Source organism: Ahaetulla prasina, chromosome 9, assembly GCF_028640845.1.
Source record: "Ahaetulla prasina isolate Xishuangbanna chromosome 9, ASM2864084v1, whole genome shotgun sequence".
NCBI classification, from domain to species: domain Eukaryota; kingdom Metazoa; phylum Chordata; class Lepidosauria; order Squamata; family Colubridae; genus Ahaetulla; species Ahaetulla prasina.
Window position 1 is genome coordinate 17,133,804 of NC_080547.1, and position 20,088 is coordinate 17,153,891.

A 20,088-nucleotide genomic window follows, 5' to 3' on the forward strand; every position below is an offset into this window, starting at 1 on the left:
AGCAGGCACATCAGTGAACCGGTAGGAAAGTTGAGTACATTTCACCCCGACAAAAGTAGAATAGAATAGAATTTTTTATTGGCCAAGTGTGATTGGACACACAAGGAATTTGTCTTGGTGCATATGCTCTCAGTGTACATAAAAGAAAAGATACGTTCATCAAGGTACGACATTTACAACACAATTGATGATCAATATATCAATATAAATCATAAGGATTGCCAGCAACAAGTTATAGTCATACAGTCATAAGTGGAAAGAGATTGGTGATGGGAACTATGAAACGATTAATAGTAGTGCAGATTCAGTAAATAGTCTGACAGTGTTGAGGAATTATTTGTTTAGCAGAGTGATGGCCTTCGGGAAAACACTGTTCTTATGTCTAGTTGTTCTGGTGTGCAGTGCTCTATAGCGTCGTTTTGAGGGTAGGAGTTGAAACAGTTTATGTCCAGGATGCGAGGGATCTGCAAATATTTTCACGGCCCTCTTCTTGATTCGTGCAGTATACAGGTCCTCAATGGAAGGCAGGTTGGTAGCAATTATTTTTTCTGCAGTTCTAATTATCCTCTGAAGTCTGTGTTTTTCTTGTTGGGTTGCAGAACCGAACCAGACAGTTATAGAGGTGCAAATGACAGACTCAATAATTCCTCTGTAGAATTGGATCAGCAGCTCCTTGGGCAGTTTGAGCTTACTGAGTTGGCGCAGAAAGAACATTCTTTGTTGTCCTTTTTTAATGATGTTTTTGATGTTAGCTGTCCATTTGAGATCTTGCGATATGATAGAACCCAGAAATTTGAAGGTTTCTACTGTTGATACTGTGTTGTCAAGTATTGTGAGAGGTGGAAGTATGGAAGGGTTTTTCCTAAAGTCTACCACCATTTCTACGGTTTTGAGTGTGTTCAGTTCCAGATTGTTTTGGTTGCACCACAAGGCTAGTCGTTTGACCTCTCGTCTATATGCGGATTCGTCATTGTCTCGAATGAGACCAATCACTGTTGTGTCATCTGTGAACTTCAGTAGCTTAACAGATGGATCATTGGAGATGCAGTCATTGGTATACAGAGAGAAGAGAAGTGGGGAGAGCACACAGCCTTGGGGGGGGGGGCTGTGCTAATTGTACAGGTATTTGATGTGATCTTGCTTAGCTTCACCTGCTGCTTCCTGTTTGTTAGGAAATACACTCGTTTAAATGACGCCGCCAACAACTACAACCTCAGAGGGTCTCTATGCGACAGGAAAAAGATGTCCGTGACACTGTATTTTGCCCAAGACTGTCTCCAATCTTACAGGAACAATTTAATCCATTCTGTTGCCCTAGGGCTAAATCAGAGAACATAGATGTGCAGGCTCAGCTTATTAAGCTTGTGAAACTGAATATTCTAGTTTCCTAGGTGTTTAGCTATCAGGCATATGTAACACGAGCTTTGTTGATTCCTTGCAGTAGAAGAAAACAACCCCCCTCAAAAATAATCACTGAATGTCTGGTAGGTGTATCATTTCCATCGACTGTCATTCAGGATAAGCCAACTTGTTTCATTTTCGGAAATAACACCTTGAGTTGTGAGTTTTAACCATCACAACCAGTAGAATAATCACAATGCAGCTTGCTGTCATTTTAGGTAATTCAGTTGTTCATCGGCAAGGACAGTTTTCTTTGGCTGCAACGAAAATTAAGATGTTTATTTATTTTTTTAAAAAAAGACATTTTAATTCCAGTGTTGTGTTGCTGTTGATAAAAAATAGGATCGCCAACAAGATTGCCAGTGTCCGATGACGGATATGGCACAAGAATAGAATAGAATAGAATAGAATAGAATAGAATAGAATAGAATAGAATAGAATAGAATAGAAATAAAACAATAAGAATAGAATAGAATAGAATAGAATAGAATAGAATAGAATAGAATAGAATAGAATAGAATAGAATAGAAATAAAACAATAAGAATAGAATAGCATAGAATAGAATAGAAATAAAACAAGAATAGAATAGAATAGAATAGAATAGAAATAAAACAATAAGAATAGAATAGAATAGAATAGAATAGAATAGAATAGAATAGAATAGAATAGAAATAAAACAATAAGAATAGAATAGCATAGAATAGAATAGAATAGAAATAAAACAAGAATAGAATAGAATAGAATAGAATAGAATAGAATAGAAATAAAACAATAAGAATAGAATAGAATAGAATAGAATAGAATTAAAACAATAAGAATAGAATAGAATAGAAATAAAACAATAAGAATAGAATAGAATAGAATAGAAATAAAACAAGAATAGAGTAGAGTAGAATAGAATAGAATAGAATAGAATAGAATAGAATAGAATAGAATAGAATAGAATAGAATAGAATAGAATAGAATTCTTTATTGACAAGTGTGATCGGACACACAAGGAATTTGTCTTTGGTGCATGTGCTCTCAGTGTACATAAAAAGACAAGATATATTCGTCAAGAATCACAAGGCACAACACCCAATGACAGTCATATGGTACAATAAGCAATTAAATCATACTAGGAAATAATATCAATATAAATCGCAAGGATATAAGCAACAAAGTTACAGTCATACAGTCATAAGTGGAAGGAGATGGGTGATGGGAACGATGAGAAGATTAATAGTAGTGCAGACTTAGCAAATAGTTTGACAGTGTTGAGGGAATTATTTTTTTAGCAGAGTGATGGCATTCAGGAAGAAACTATTCTTGTGTCTAGTTGTTCTGGTGTGCAGTGTTCTGTAGCGTACTGTTGAGGGTAGGAATTGAAACAGTTTATGTGCAGGATGTGAGGGGTCTGTAGATATTTTCACAGCCCTCTTTTTGACTCGTGCAGTATACAGGTCCTCAATGGAAGGCAGGTTGGTAGCCATTGTTTTTTCTGCAGTTCTAATTATCCTCTGAAGTCTGTGTCTGTCTTGCTGGGTTGCAGAACCAAACCAGACAGTTATAGAGGTGCAGATGACCGACTCAATAGTTCTCTGTAGAACTGTATCCGCAGCTGTATCAGCAGCAGAAGAAGCACACATTAAACAAGCATATGTGCATATTTCTTTAAAGGAAAACCAAAAAGTAAATATATAGAGTATTTGACTAACCAAAAACAACAAGAGAAAGTTTGGTTGGAAGCCCAAAATCTATTCCCAATATTAGCTGTTAAATCTGACAAAAAAATCTTAAATATCCTGTACTTGTTAAACTTGAATCAAGCTTTCTCAAAAGATACCTTTTGCCTCCCTGGAAAATATCTGTATTTTTTTTCCCATAAAAGCAAAAATATTTTATGACCTCTTTTTTGCAAAACTGTTCAAAGTTTGCATACTTTCCCTTTTGCATCATGACCATCCTAGCAGCAGAGAATGTAAAATAATGGAGCAATTGCCAAGGAGACAGGGGGAAAAAAAATAAGCAAAAATTTCCCGATTCCAGACAATCTGCTGAATAATTTATCATACCCATGAACCACATGGGTGAAATGCTATTTAGTCCACCCAGAAATGATTGACAGTTGGCCCTACCTAACAACACACCATTCTGTTGAGTGTTTTTATTGTTGTTTTAGCTATATATAAAAAAGAAAGAAAAGTAGAAATGGGAAATTAGGGCAAGGAAAAAGAGAGAGGAAAAGAAAATGTAAGGTACAAGGGATTTTTTTTTTTAAAAAAAGGTGTTGACATCCGACTCTCTTTATCACAGTACAAAAAGAGTATTATTTCCTGTAAGGTCAAAGAATTTGAAAGAATACAATGAATCTTGTTAATATAAATGGTGATAGTTCACAAATGCTGCTAGGTGCAACTGGAAATACATTCTATTTCCACAGCAAGGAAGGTAAAGCAGAAATGGTTAAATCGATCATTTTATGCAAAGAGGAGAATATATTTAAACAGGTTTTTCATTTGGATATCACTTCGGGATTTTGTGCTTCTGATGAAATGAAACTTTGACTTTGGTTCTGTCAATTAGATAGATTTGTCACTGTAGAAATGGCTAGTTCTCTACTAATGTGCAAAGGCAGAAAAAGAAAAAAGTTGAAGCTGGAGTGTTTGAAAACACACCATTCCGACTACAAAAGTGGAAGAGACCTGGACTCAAAGCAATAGTTTTTAGAATGTTAGAATAGAATAGAGCTGGAAGGGACCTTGGAGGTCTTCTAGTCCAGCCCCCTGCTCAAGCAGGAGAACCTATACCATCTCAGGTAAAAGACTGTCCAGTCTCTTCTTAAAAATCTCCAGTGATGGAGCGTCCACGATTTCTGGAGGCAAGCTGTTCCACTGGTTAATTGTCCTCACTGTTAGGAAGTTTTTCTTTAATTCCAGGTTGATTCTCTCTTTGATTAGTTTCCAACCGTTGCTTCTTGTCCTGCCCTCTAGTGCTTTGGAGAATAATTTGACCCCCCTTTTCTTTGTGGCAGTCCCTCAAATACTGGAACACGGCTATCCTGTCACTCCTAATTCTTCTTTTCTCTAGACTAGCCAGACCCAAAACCTGCAGCCTAGTAGTGGATTTCAAATCCTGGTGCTACCGGTTTGCTATTGGTAGTGTGCGGACGATGCTTCTGCACATGCGCAGAGCGTTTTTGATGATGTCTGGCCGGGTGGGTGGAGCCTCCTGCTGCTGCCGCTACCAGTTCGCCCAAACTGGAGTGAACCGGGGGCAGCCCTCCGCTGCTGCAGCCGTTCTTCATATAGTTTAGTCTCCAGGCCTTTGATCATTTTAGTTGCTCTTCTCTGAATTTTTTCCCAAAGTCTCAACATTTTTTTTTTTAAAAATCTTCTCTGTATTTCTTTTCCTTTTCTGTTCTAGGTCAGGGTTTTATAAGCGACGATGAGTACTTGGAAATCACGGGCATCACGAGAGAACAATCTGGCGAATATGAATGCACCGCGGTCAATGATGTGGCAGCGCCCGATATTCGGAGGGTAAAGGTGACCGTCAACTGTAAGTGAACCTCCACACGTAGTCATTTTTCCCAGAGCCATGGATTTTCTAAAGCAGGGTTCTCCAACCTTGGCAATTTTAAGACTTGTGGACTTCAACTCCCAGAATTCTGGGTGTTGAAGTCCACAAGTCTTAAAGTTGCCAAGGTTGGTGTTCTGTCTCCTTCCCCACTTCGGAGTAACGAGCTGGCCTTCAGCCAGTGGATTCACGGCTCTTATCAGTCCTGGCAGAGAAATCGCAGCTGCCCGCCAAAGTACAAACAAATGACTCACAGAGTAAGACTTCAGCTCTCTTTGAAATGGTTCAGCTAAGCTTTTGCTCCCCGTGGAGTGCGAGCAGTCCCAAAGCTCCTTATATATCCTGTGGGGTGCGGCTCCTGCCCCACCCTTCCCTTTGATGACGCCGCCTCTCTAATCTTCTGAAGCGTGGGTTAATCCAAGCTTGATTATTATCAGCTGGGTCTGAGGGTGTAGCCTGAGGAAGGGAGGAATCAGGGGATGACGGCCTCATTACGTCCTCTGACTGGCCTGGTTCTGGCTCCTAAAGCTGGGCCAAAGGCATCGGAGCTCCTGAGGTAAGCCTTACCAGCCCTTCCCCCTCACTCTCGGAGTCACTTTCAGGCATGGGGCCAGGTTTGGGGGCTGGAGTCACAACAGTTGGAGACCCCTATTCTAAAGGGCATTTTCAAGTGTGATGCATGTGTATCTTTATGTTGTTTACAATGATTGGGTAAGGCAGTGTTTCTCAACTTCAGATGCATGAAGATGTGTGGACCATTGGTGGGTTTCAATTTTTTTTACTACCAGTTCCGTGGGTGTGACTTGGTGGGCTTGGCTTGGTTTGATGGTGTGGCTTGGTGGGTGTGGCAGGGGAAGGATACTGTAAAATCTCCATTCCCTCCCCAATCCAGGGGAAGGTTACTGCAAAATCCCCATTTCCTCCCCATCAGCTGGGACTTGGGAGGCAGAGAATAGATGGGGGTGGGGCCAGTCAGAATTTTTTACTACCGGTTCTCCGAACTACTCAAAATTTCTCCAAAACTGGTCAGAACCTGCTGAAACCCACTTCTGCTGTCGACTTCCAAGTTGAGTTGAGAAACACTGGGGATAAGAAATGCTACTCAAATTATAGCAATAGCACTTAGACTTATATACCACTTCACAGTGCTTTTACAGCCCTCTCTAAGCAGTTTTCAAAGTCAGCATCTTGCCCTCAACAATCTGGGTCCTCATTTTACCGACCTTAGAAGGCTGAGTCAACCTTGAGCCTGGTGAGATTTGAACTGCCGAATTGCAATCAGCCAGAAGTCGCCTGCAGTACAGCATTTTAACCACTGTGCCATCAAAGCTCATACCCTTACTGGACAAGCGGATTTTGATGGGAAGATTTCAGAGGTTGCCTAAAGTTGCTGTCTAAAATCTCTGATTGCAGGAGCCACTGTTCCCATTGAGTTTTCAGTGAGACTTATCCCAAATCTAAACTGTGGCATTAACCTGACATTGGTAAACTCTGTTTTTTCCAGTCCCATCCTCTGGGATCCTATATTAGCCTATATTCTATTCCTAAATTCCAAGGTAACAAGGAAGGGTGGGCTTAAGTTTTATTCCTGAAACAGAGGCAATTGAGTTCAAATTAACAAGCCCACAATAAACAGTATGATTTCGTGATATCTAGAGACTGGTTGGGTTCACATGATGTGCTAAACTCCAAACATGGCTTAGCACCGTAAAAACCTAATGATTATGGATTATAGATAAATAATGATTTACAATTAACTGGAATATATGTAAACTTAGTAAATTTATTTCCAGCTTCTAAACAATGCTAAAACAACAACAACAACAAAAAGAAATAATAGTGGTACACAGAAATTATTAGTTATTATTTATTTATTTGATTTTTATACCACCCTTCTCCCGAAGGACTCAGGGCGGTGTACAGGCAAATAAAAATAGACAAGACAATATACAGTATAAAATGCAAAATTAAAAAACTTATTATAATTAGCCTAAAAATTTAAAATGTATAGAAAACTAAAACCCCATTTAAAATTAGTAATAAAAATTATAAAATCAATAGAATTTAAAATTTAAGCCAGCCCCGCGCGAATGAAAAGATGTGTCTTCAGTTCGCGGCGAAAGGTCCAAGGTCAGGTATTTGACGAAACCCGGGGAAGTTCGTTCCAGAGTGTGGAGCCCCACAGAGAAGGACCTTCCCCTGGGGGCCGCCAGCCGACATTGCTTGGCGGACGGCACCCTGAGAAGTCCCTCTCTGTGAGAGCGTACGGGTCGGTGGGAGGCATGTGGTAACAGCAGGCGGTCCCGTAAGTACCCAGGCCCTAAGCCATGGAGCGCTTTAAAGGTCATAACCAAAACCTTGAAGTGCACCCGAAAGGCCACAGGTAGCCAGTGCAGACTGCGCAGGAGCAGTGTTACATGGGAGCTACGCGAAGCTCCCTCTATCACCCGCGCAGCTGCATTCTGGACTAACTGAAGCCTTCGAGTGCACCTCAAGAGGAGCCCCATGTAGAGAGCATTACAATAATCCAAGCGAGAGGTAACGAGTGCGTGAGTGACTGTGCACAAGGCACAAGGTAGTGACTTACATTAAAAGGTAAAGGTTCCCCTTGCACATACATGCTAGTCATTCCCGACTCTAGGGGGCGGTGCTCATCTCCATTTCAAGGCCAAAGAGCCAACGCTCTCCGAAGACGTCTCCATGGTCATGTGGCTGGCATGACTAAATGCCAAAGGCGCACGGAATGCTGTTACCTTCCCACCAAAGGTGATCCCTATTTTTCTATTTGCATTTTTTATGTGCATTCGAACTGCTAGGTCGGCAGAAGCTGGGACAAGTAACAGGAGCTCACCCTGTTACGCGGCACTAGGGATTCGAACTGCAGAACTGCCGACCTTTCAATCGACAAGCTCAGTGTCTTACCCACTGAGCCACCACATCCCCTGACTTACATTAGATATGATTAATTTGGCAGCGGTTTCACTAGAAGCATCCCAAGCATATCTAAGCCAGGCCTGCCATTCATTCATTAGAGCAAGGAACACCAACCTTGGCAGCTGCAATACTTGTGGATTCCAACTCCCAGAATTCCCCAGCTAGCATGTTTGGCTGAGGAATTCTGGGAGTTGAAGACCACAAGTCTGAAAGTTACCAAGTTTGGAAACCCCTGCATTAGAGGCAGTAGTAGGTTCCTCTTACCTTCGCTACTGGTTCAGAACTGGGAGCTCATGCATGCAGCAGCTCTGCACATGCGCAGAACCTTCTGCGCACGCACAGAGCATCAGTGATGACATCCAGGCTGGTGGGAAGAGCTTCCTGCCGCTGCCACTACCGGTTCACCCGAACCGGGGTGAACCGGTAAGAAACCCACCGCTGATTAGAGGACATATTTCAAAGCAAACCAAACCAGTGTAACTGTTTGGAAGCTATTGATTAGCGCGTAAGCTTGTTTTACCACTGATATTAATATTTTCCGAGACACTCCTGGATCTTTCTTGACTTGAGAGCTGGATCACCATTATCTCTGATCTTGTTTAGTTGCACTTTGATCAGCCTTTTTTAAAAAAACAAAGAAACGCATCTCACTCTAAAACGTGGGCTTCTTTCAAGAGCAGCCCAGATGATTCTCTGTATCCTTTCTCTGACTTTCTTCTCCATAGAAAGGAAACATTTTCCTCATCAATTCTGTATCAATTTTTTTTCCCCAGGTATCAGGTATCAAAACAAAGATGCTCTACATGCAGAAACATGTTCTGCCTCTTAGCTGTGTTAGAACATGCAGCAAAATAATACTCTTGTTCCACCAAGTTCATAAATCCTATTAGAACGACGCCTCCAGGATCTAAGCTATAGGTGTGCCGTCTAGCTATATAATTCTTATAAATTAATAGCTTGACATTTTCTAGCTATTATCCCCCCAAAATAAAACAGCTCATCTCTACTGCAGCAGCTGGGAGAATACTTAGGAAGAGATTGTTGTCTTCTCCTCTTAACTCCTTTTACTTTCTTCTGGAAGAGAAATTCAAAATTAAAACACAGTGGGAGAGAAATTCTGCCGATGCTTAACCATGCACGCACAACAGATTAAGAATTCTCCACCGTTCAGGAGAATCATGAGGAAGTCTATTTCTGCCAAGCTGACATAAGAACGTCACATTAATTATGCTTCATGCCTTTTGCCCTTCTGGACAATCATTTTTTAAAAGCTTCATTAGCAACGTGAAGCACAAAGAACGAGGCACTGTTCAGATTAAAATAGGACTGAGTATTTTGAAAGGGTCTTGGCATTTTGGAGGCCATTCAGGAGCCATTAAATCTGCCCCCCCATCCACTTGGGAAAAAATAAAAACACACAGAAAAGAAAGTTTCCTAGTTTGACTTCACTAAAAGGCCTATGTCCGGTTAATGTCTGCGGTTGGCTGCTGGGGGCTCGCAAGGGTTTGGTAGAACCTCTAGCTAAGATTCTGTGCAGTTCGGAGAATCCCCAAATCCCACTTCTAGCTGGCCTCACCCGCCCTGCCCCTCCCAGGAGTCCCCACGCGACCCTTATTGGATGCAGATAAGTGCAGGGTGCGTGTGGAGGCTCAGAGAGGGTGAAAAACGGGCTTACCAGAAGTTCAGGAAGGCTGGAAATGGGCTTGTTTCCAGCCTCCAGAGGCCTTCCGGAGCCTGGGGAGGCCATTTTTTAAAAATTTGCATTTATACCCCGCCCTTCTCCGAAGACTCAGGGCGGCTTACACTATGTTAGCAATAGTCTTCATTCTATTTGTATATTTATATACAAAGTCAACTTATTGCCCCCAACAATCTGGGTCCTCATTTTACCAACCTTATAAAGCAGTGGTTCTCAACCTTTATAGTGCTGTGACCCCTTTAATACAATTCCCCACGATCTGGCGACCCCTTTAATACAATTTCCCATGATGTGGCAATCCCCAACCATAAAATTATTTTTGTTTTGAATTTATCGCGACTAAAGCCATATTGGTTAGTGATCTGAACTGCTTGTGATTGCCTTGAGGAGGGAGGCATTAAAGCGGAGACTCCTCCCCTATTAAGTTTATCGTGCCTGAAGCCAGATTAGGCTAGCGATTTGAAGAGCCTGCAGCTGGCTTGTGGAGTCAACCATTGGAGCACGATTCTTCGACTCGCAAGTATACTTCCCATATTTCTGATGGTCTTACGTGACCCCTGGCAAATCGTCATTCGACCCCCAACGGGGTCCCGACCCACAGGTTGAGAACCGCTGTTATAAAGGATGCAAGGCTGAGTCAACCTTGGGCCTGGTGGGACTAGAACCTGCAGTAATTGCAGGCAGCTGCTCTTAATAACAGACTGCATTAGCAGTCTGAGCCACAGAGGCCCATTTTTGCCTTCCAAGAGGCTCAAGGAAAGCCTCCAGAGCCCAGAGACGGCAAAAATGCGCCCCCCCGCCCCGTGGTGAAGGTCGACTAGGCCACGCCCACCATGGCCACACCCACTCAGCAACCAAGCAGAGAACCCCTTGCTAAAATTTTTGAAGCCCACCCCTGGTCAATGTTATTAGCATGCTAGCACTTTGGTACATCACTTTGAGGTTCTCCTAATCAAGTAGTAGGTTCTATTCAGAGACGATCTGGAGTACCTCAAGATCCTTTCTTATCTTTCTGCCTTGTCCTGGAATCATTTCAAGTTTATTTCTTTACTTAGCATATGGCAAATACATGGACTTAGAGCAGTTCAAATGTTAATGTCCAGTCCACCCAGCCATTCAAGTACAGGGTGGTCTATGTTAAAAAAAAAATCAGACATTGGGCCGATGTAAGGTCTTGATGGACATTTGGACACAATGTAATGCAGAGATGGGTTTCAACAGGTTCTGACCAGTTCTGGAGAACTGGTAGTGGAAATTTTGAGTAGTTCAGAGAACCAGTAGTAAAAATTCTGACTGGCCCCACCCCCATCTATTCTCTGCCTCCTGAGTCCCAGCTGATTGGGAGGAAATGGGGATTTTGCAGTAACCTTCCCTTGGAGTGGAGTAGGAATGGAAATTTTACAGTATCCTTCCCCTGCCACGCCCACCAAGCTATGCCCACCAAGCCATGCCACGCCCACCAAACCAGTAGTAATTTTTTTTTTGAAATCCACCACTGATGTAATGGATATTTTGTTGAGGAGCACCACAGTCACACTGAGGGATAAAGGCAAGACCCCACTTAAACAACGAGTCCTGGCAGACACCATTTTGGGTACGGATCCTGTTCAGAGTTTGCCAATGCTGGCGAGGAAGGTCAAAGCCTGGCACCTTTTCTGTAGGGTCATCTACGTAACTACCTGTATCTGGGCGTTCAGCAGCCCATTTGGCTTTCCACTGTGTGTTGATGTCAAAGCTGTTAGACAGCAGTTGAGCAAGTACAGGAGAGGGTGTCCTGGATTTAAGCCTGCCAGTGGATAGAATAGAATTTTTTATTGGCCAAGTGTGATTGGACACACAAGGAATTTGTCTTGGAGCATATGCTCTCAGTGTACATAAAAGAAAAGATACGTTCATCAAGGTACAACATTTACAACACAATTGATGGTCAATATATCAATATAAATCATAAGGATTGCCAGCAACAAAGTTACAGTCATACAGTCATAAGTGGAAAGAGATGGGTGATGGGAACTATGAGAAGATTAATAGTAGTGCAGATTTAGTAAATAGTTTGACAGTGTTGAGGGAATTATTTGTTTAGCAGAGTGATGGCCTTCGGGGAAAAACTGTTCTTGTGTCTAGTTGTTCTGGTGTGCAGTGCTCTATAGCGTCGTTTTGAGGGTAGGAGTTGAAACAGTTTATGTCCAGGATGCGAGGGGTCTGTAAATATTTTCACGGCCCTCTTCTTGATTCGTGCAGTATACAGGTCCTCAATGGAAGGCAGGTTGGTAGCAATTATTTTTTCTGCAGTTCTAATTATCCTCTGAAGTCTGTGTCTTTCTTGTTGGGTTGCAGAACTGAACCAGACAGTTATAGAGGTGCAAATGACACACTCAATAATTCCTCTGTAGAACTGGATCAGCAGCTCCTTGGGCAGTTTGAGCTTACTGAGTTGGCGCAGAAAGAACATTCTTTGTTGTCCTTTTTTGATGATGTTTTTGATGTTAGCTGTCCATTTTAGATCTTGCGATATGATAGAACCTAGAAATTTAAAGGTTTGTACTGTAGGTTTCTCATAATTTTGTCGTACCCCTTCACTAAGGCTTCCTGCCTTCGTAGGGTTGGTGGTGCAATGTGGCTCAAGACAAAAAAAAAAAGCCCATTTTGTTGATCCGTATTGCCCTGTATTTAGAGAGCCAGGAGTTCTACAAAGATGTCTGACTTCCAACTGTCATTAACTGCCAATTCTTCAATGTAGTCTGGCTGCCAATTGTTGCTAGTCGTTTGGTTCACACTTCGGTGCTATCCAGGGTGCACCACGAGGAGGCGAACTAGCATCACACCCCCATCATTTCAAGTTCTTGTCCGTAACCTGGTGATCGGAAAGGTCTTTGTGGCAAGTCCAACTATATGGTGTTATGTCTGACAAAGTCCTCAGGGCTACGACGCGCCTGAGCCTTGAAAACAGCCAGACGGTCCCTGATTGGCTAAGACGCGCCTGGAGGAAAAAGCGGGAGTTTGGAAGTCCTGTCATTGGTTAAGTTCCTGAGGCAGCTAGTATATAAGGGCTGTCACCAGAGGGTTTGGTTGCTGCTGTATACACGTTATCTTGTTGTTATCCACAGTTGAGTTAAATAAAGGTTGTGTTAATTACAACCTCTGTGTGTGACTCATTTGTACCCACTAGCCACCGATTTAATATATTGTCTAGTTTTCCTTTTTGAAGGAACTTTTCTCCTTTTCATTCAGTTGGGCCTCTGGGAGCTTGTAGACCAGAGGTCTTCAAACTTGGCGGCTTTAAGACTTGTGGACTTCAACTCCCAGAATTCTCCAGCCGGCTGGAGAATTCTGGGAGTTGAAGTCCACAAGTCTTAAAGCTGCCAAGTTTGAAGACCTCTGTGGTAGACCCATACATTTGAACAAACTCAGGATGAGGAAGACCAAATTACTTCCATTTCTGTATCACTGTCCCCTCAACATTCCTGAGTTTGATTCCAACTGATTCTGTTCGCCATCAGGATTTCATTCACGGGGCGGACTTGGCAAATATCTGAAAGGGTTTCAAATAACCTTCCTTTTTCTCTCCAGATCCTCCATCCATCTCCAGTCCTAAGAATACTGGTGTTTCAGTTGGCCAGAAGGGGATCTTGCGTTGTGAGGCCTCAGCTGTTCCAGTAGCAGAATTTCAGTGGTTTAAAGAAGAAACCAGGTACCTGAGCAGTTTAAGAATGGCAAATGGGAATGGAAAGAAATGGCTGTCTTGAGCTAAGGGGAGGTCATCAGTAGTTTTACCCAGGGCATTAGCTCAGGTTTGGAAACTCCTTTGAATACTAAACTCCACGCTAATGAGAGTGAAATAACTACAGAGAGCACAACAGCTACCTCGTGTGTTTCCTCTGCCCTGTTATACCTTCTCTAATCTGGACTTCAGTTCCCAGAATTCTTAGCAAAAGCCATGCTAGCTGAGGAGATCTGTGAGTGAAATACACACAGTTGGAGGATACAGTTAAAGTAGGCTAAAACATGAAGAATGGTTGCAGGAACTGGGTATGTCTAGTTTAATAAAAAGAAGGACTAGGGGTGATATGATAGCAGTCTTCCAATATTTGAGGGGCTGCCACAAAGAAGAGGGAGTCAAACTATTCTCCAAAGCACCTGAGGGTAGAACAAGAAGCAACGGGTGGAAACTCATCAAGGAAAGAAGCAACTTAGAATTAAGCAGGAATTTCCTGACAGTTAGAACAATTAATAAGTGGAACAACTTGCCTGCAAAAGTTGTGAATGCACAACTAGAAAGCCTCTGGAGCCTGGGAGGGTGAAAAATGGGCCTACTGGGCCCACCGTGCCATCACATGCCAAAAGGGGAGAGAACACGGGGGGGGAGGTCGCGCACGCATGCACGGGTGGCAGGGCGCATTGAATTAAGGGTGTGGGCATGCACATGTGCAACCCCTCACACACTCCCCCCGCTTTTGGCATGTGACAGCAAAAAGGTTTGCCATCACTGGGCTAGAACATTGGAATAGAAAAAATTGAGAATAAACCTAAATGCCCCAATTAAACTTAAAAATGGACCTTGAAGATCCATCCAACCAATCTCAAGGCGGTGCTGTAAAAAACAACAACAACCACCACCTATGCCAATTCATTGGACCAAGGGGAAGGTTTAAATTGAATTAAGGGTGTGGGCATGCACATGTGCAACCCCTACTTTTGGCACGCAACAGCAAAAAGATTAGCCATCACTGGGCTAGAACATTGGAATAGAAAAATTGAGAATAAACCTAAATGCCCCAATTAACCTTAAAAATGGACCTTGAAGATCCATCCAACCAACCTCAAGGCGGTGCTGTAAAAAAAAACAAAAACCACCACCTATGCCAATTCATTGGACCAAGGGGAAGGTTTAAATTGAATTAAGGGTGTGGGCATGCACATGTGCAACCCCTACTTTTGGCATGTGACAGCAAAAAGGTTTGCCATCACTGGGCTAGAACATTGGAATAGAAAAAATTGAGAATAAACCTAAATGCCCCAATTAAACTTAAAAATGGACCTTGAAGATCCATCCAACCAATCTCAAGGCGGTGCTGTAAAAAACAACAACAACCACCACCTATGCCAATTCATTGGACCAAGGGGAAGGTTTAAATTGAGGAGTAATTGCAGTCTAGAAGTTTGAACGTGACTGAATTCCACTTCTGGATCGTTAGATATGAATCTAAGCTCATGGCTTGTCTTCCTTGCAGGTTAGCAAATGGGCTGGATGGCTTGAAAATTGAAAACAAAGGACGGATGTCTACGCTAACCTTCTTTAATGTCTCAGAGAAGGACTATGGCAATTATACCTGTGTGGCCATCAACAAACTGGGGAACACCAATGCCAGTATAATTCTGTATGGTAGGTATACAGATCAACGGAATGCGTACAGGTCGGGGTGAAATCCAGCAGGTTCTGGAGAACCGGTAGCGGAAATTTTGAGCAGTTTGGAGAACCGGCAAATACCACCTCTGGCTGGCCCCAGAGTGGGGTGGGAATGGAGATTTTGCAATATCCTTCCCCCAGGAAAGGGGAGGGAATGGGGATTTTGTAGTATCCTTCCTCTGGAGTGGGGTGGGAATGGAGATTTTGGAGTATCCTTCCCCTGCCATGCCCAGCAAACCATGCCTAAAAAATCACACAACACCTACCAAGCCATGCCCACAGAACCAGTAGTAAAAAAAAAAAAATTGGTTTTCACCACTGATACAGATCACCTAATGGTTTTAGTGGAAGGTGGAACAAGAGCAAAATTGTGGATAGGAGGAAATTTAGCAAAGAGGGACAGATAAGACAGGAGCTAGTCTGATACACTGATCATTAAAGCATCTGGTAGAGAAATAGAAAAGTTAGTGAGTATCTACATTGCATGGTGTGTGAAGATATGTACAATGAGGTGATTAGGATCGATTAAAATAAGATTTTTAGCGTTGACTGGATCATTTAGAGTTGACTACAGATTCTGTTTTACAAAGTTTGGGTCATTTGGTATTTCAAGAGCTAATTTCTAGAAACAAGGATTCTTGGAGAAAAGAAGAAAATGTATCAATAAGATGTGAAGGATCTTATCAAGGCGGGATCTTCTCAAACCTTAAGAGTGTTGAAGTTGGTCCAGTAAAAATTCAAGATGAACTGTTATTTCAACAATGCTCCTGTAGTCACAGTCCCACTTAATCTGGTAATAGTTCAGGATAGGATTTGAGGTTTGATGAACCCTGTAATTGTACCTGAAAAAGCTACTTAACTAGAGTTATAGACTTAAGGAGATGCATTTGCCCAAAATGTTTATTTGTTTAATGTCTCAGAGAAGGACTATGGCAATTATACCTGTGTGGCCATCAACAAACTGGGGAACACCAATGCCAGTATAATTCTGTATGGTAGGTATACAGATCAACGGAATGCGTACAGGTCGGGGTGAAATCCAGCAGGTTCTGGAGAACCGGTAGCGGAAATTTTGAGCAGTTTGGAGAACCGGCAAATACCACCTCTGGCTGGCCCCAGAGTGGGGTGGGAATGGAGATTTTGCAATATCCTTCCCCCAGGAAAGGGGAGGGAATGGAGATTTTGGAGTATCCTTCCCCTGCCATGCCCAGCAAACCATGCCTACAAAATCACACAACGCCTACCAAGCCATGCCCACAGAACCAGTAGTAAAAAAAAAAATTGGTTTTCACCACTGATACAGATCACCTAATGGTTTTAGTGGAAGGTGGAACAAGAGCAAAATTGTGGATAGGAGGAAATTTAGCAAAGAGGGACAGATAAGACAGGAGCTAGTCTGATACACTGATTATTAAAGCATCTGGTAGAGAAACAGAAAAGTTAGTGAGTATCTACATTGCATGGTGTGTGAAGATATGTACAATGAGGTGATTAGGATCGATTAAAATAAGATTTTTAGCGTTGACTGGATCATTTAGAGTTGACTACAGATTCTGTTTTACAAAGTTTGGATCATTTGGTATTTCAAGAGCTAATTTCTCTAGAAACAAGGATTCTTGGACAAAAGAAAAAAATGTATCAATAAGATGTGAAGGATCTTATCAAGGCGGGATCTTCTCAAACCTTAAGAGTGTTGAAGTTGGTCCAGTAAAAATTCAAGATGAACTGTTATTTCAACAATGCTCCTGTAGTCACAGTCCCACTTAATCTGGTAATAGTTCAGGATAGGATTTGAGGTTTGATGAACCCTGTAATTGTACCTGAAAAAGCTACTTAACTAGAGTTATAGACTTAAGGAGATGCATTTGCCCAAAATGTTTATTTGTTTAATGTCTTCTATAATTATTTCTGGGGAGGGAAGGCTTATTTTACCTCTTTATTTCAACATGGACAGGTCAGTGTATTGCATAAATTGGAAAGGAGATTTTAAAATCTAGTCAAGCAGATTTGCAGCTTGCCCCTGCTGCAAACAGGGTCAATACTCTATCCAAAATTCTACATTTTCAAAACACAGATTTTGATGTTCCAGCTGAGATCTCAACACCGAAGACAGTTTCTAGTATCAGGTTTTCAAAATTAACACAAGTAGTGCAGCAGTGGGTTGCTACCGATTCACTGTGGATTTGGCAAACCAGTAGCGGCAGTGGGAGGGAGGCTCTACCCACCCACCCGGATCGCGCACCTATGAGCAAACCAGTAGTGATGGAGTTTGAAACCCGCCCCTGAAGTAGTGTTGTCTTGTGGCTACTCTCAATTTTTAGATAACCACCATCTTTGTTGTGTCTGCGCCCCCAGAGCCGGGCCTCCTGCCAGAAAGTGACTTGGAGCTGGGCCTCCTGAAAGAAAGTGACTTGGAAAGTGAGGGGGAAGGGCTGTCAGGACTTACCTTGGGAGCACCGGCTTCCCTGGCTCAGCTTCAGGAGCCAGAGGTAAGCCAGGTGGAAGAGATAATGAGGCCTCTGTCCCCTGACTCTTCCCCCGCAGGCCATGCCTTCAAACCCAGCTGATGGCAATCAGGCCTGGCTGGACCCTAGGTTCCGTAGGCAGGAGAGGCGGGAAGAACAGAAGCAGGGGTGGGGCAGGCCTAGGAAGTGCTGAATCATGGAGCCACACTCCACAGGATATAAAGGCAGCAAGAGCTGCTGTGCCTCTTCGTAGCAGGCAAATTAACTGCTTAACTAAGAGCTGAAGTACTGTTTGACTCATCGGCGTTGAGGGAGATAACAGAAACACTTGGCAGACACTCGCTATTTTGCTGCCAGAGCTGATAGTGCTGGCTAATTAAGCCATCGCTGGGAGGGAGGCGAAGTGGGACAGAACAATCTTACTCCAGTGATTGGGTTGCATGCTGTCATGTCTATTGCATCCCATAGTGTAATTGTTGGATGCTTTTTCATTCATAAACTGGGCCATTTATCTAAGAAGCCATCTGTTCATTGAACTGTCTGCAAATATGAACTACATCATTATCCTTTGTTTTCCTCCGCTCCCTCTTTCCCTCTCTCCCTCTCCCTCCTCGTGTTTCCATCATGACTTCTGTTTTAGAAATACCTGAACTTCTAGCAATGTCAGGTTGATACGAGCATGGTTCATTCCTTTCTTTGCTTACAGCCAATGGTGGGATTCAGCCAATAGGTACCTATTCAGGAGAACCAGTTGTTAACTTTATAAGCAGTTCGGAGAACCGGTTGTTGGAAGAAATCTTTTTTTTTTCACTTTCCAGGGCTAATCCTGTAAGGAAGGCAGGAAGGAAACATTCTGGTGGTGTTTCTAGCCTCATCTTTATTGCCCTGCTTACAGAAACTGCCTCTCTGGTTAACCCTTATTACATTGTAACAGCTAAGGTGAAGTGCCCATCAAAGTGAGTGATGTTGAATTGGCCATGCCCACACAGTCACATGACCACCGAGCCACACCTACCCAGCTGGTCATTAGGGCAGAGAACCAGTTGTTAAATTATTTCAATCCCACCACTGCTTACAACCTATCAAAGCAAGATACCCCTTTGCTATGAAAAGAGAAGAAAATCTTCGCATTGCAGGCATGCAACATATTTTAAATCAAGACCTTCCAATCTTGAAACCATTAGTTTACGATTGGAATGTGTCTTTCCCAATTTACATGAATTGCTCATGTTTTGTTCTGAGTGTTTTATTTCATCCAGAATTTCTGTTTCAAGAAATAAGACAGGATATCATTACTTAAAAGTGGGGACATTTTGAGTTTAGGACATTTCCGGAATAGAAGATTACCAATAGGACCAGAACAGCTTCAAACACAACATGGGGAATTTTGAGGTTCAAAAGATTTCACGTATGATGTTTTACAAATTCCTGTAGCTCTGTAGAAACTTCTTGATGTGGTCTTCAACAGAATTAAGGAATTGCTGTTAAAATGGGTTAGAGATGTTGTTGTTGTTAGTTGCGAAGTCAAGTCCAACCCATCACGACCCCATGGACAATGTTCCTCCAGGCCTTCCTATCCTCTACCATCCTCTGGAGTCCATTGGAGCTCACGCCTATTGCTTCAGTGACTCCATGCAGCCACCTCGTTCTCTGCCATCCCCTTCTTCTTTTGCCCTCAATCGTTCCCAGCATCAGGCTCTTCTCCAGTGAGTCCTTCCTTCTCATTAAGTGGCCAAAGTATTTGAGTTTCATCTTCACAATCTGGCCTTCTAAAGAGCAGTCAGGGTTGATCTCCTCTAGGACTGATTGGTTTGATCACCTTGCAGTCCAAGGGACTCGCAGGCATCTTCTCCAGCAAGGTTAGAGATAGTCCACCATATTATCTTATTCATGGAGGCCAACTCTGCCACTAGCTTCTAGTCATGATCAGTAGTATTACCACAAAATACCACAGTAGACATGTCCTCCTTAATGTGCAGTGTTCTTGCAGTGTTTCTGCCAACTAGCCAGCTAACACAAGCTAAATATTGACATAACCAGGAAATAAAAGAATAGGATGGAGACATGGGAAATGAAATATTCAAAGAAGATTTCCTATATAAATCATCACATTGGCATTGCATATGTTCATTTCACTGCAAGCATTACAGAGTTCTTGTGTCTCTCCCCCCTCCCCCCCGACCTTTGGAATGGAGCAGAGGGAGAGTACAAAATGAAGTTTTGAAAAGAAATACAAAAAGAGGAAGTGAAAATCTCACACTCTTTTTAAAGGGGCCTCTGGTGGCTCAACAGACTAATGCAGTCTGTTATTAACAGCAGCTGCTTGCAATTACTGCAGGTTCAAGTCCCACCAGGCCCAAGGTTGACTCAGCCTTCCATCCTTTATAAGGTAGGTAAAATGAGGACCCAGATTGTTGGGGGCAATAAGTTAACTTTGTATATAATATACAAATGGATGAAGACTATTGCTTGACATAGTGTAAGCCGCCCTGAGTCTTCGGAGAAGAGCGGGGTATAAATGCAAATTTAAAAAAAAAAAAGAGAGGGAAAAATTAAAACTCGGTGGGGAAAGGAAAGAATTATTAAAATCCTGCATATGATTAGGAGTCTAGTTAACTTGCTT

At 42.5% G+C, this 20,088-nt stretch overlaps 1 protein-coding gene across 3 annotated transcripts in view; it reads left to right on the plus strand.

Moving 5' to 3' along the window:
* LOC131203861 (opioid-binding protein/cell adhesion molecule) overlaps positions 1-20,088 on the plus strand; it is a 541,096-nt gene that overhangs the window by 501,889 nt on the left and 19,119 nt on the right. For 2 of the 3 annotated variants that reach the window (XM_058194545.1, XM_058194543.1), the window contains 3 exons: positions 4,808-4,942; positions 13,164-13,284; positions 14,825-14,976. In XM_058194545.1, the coding sequence (XP_058050528.1) occupies positions 4,808-4,942; positions 13,164-13,284; positions 14,825-14,976 (408 nt within the window). Of the gene's footprint in view, positions 1-4,807; positions 4,943-13,163; positions 13,285-14,824; positions 14,977-18,105; positions 18,133-20,088 lie in introns of all 3 variants that reach the window. The other variant, XM_058194544.1, reaches the window with a different exon arrangement.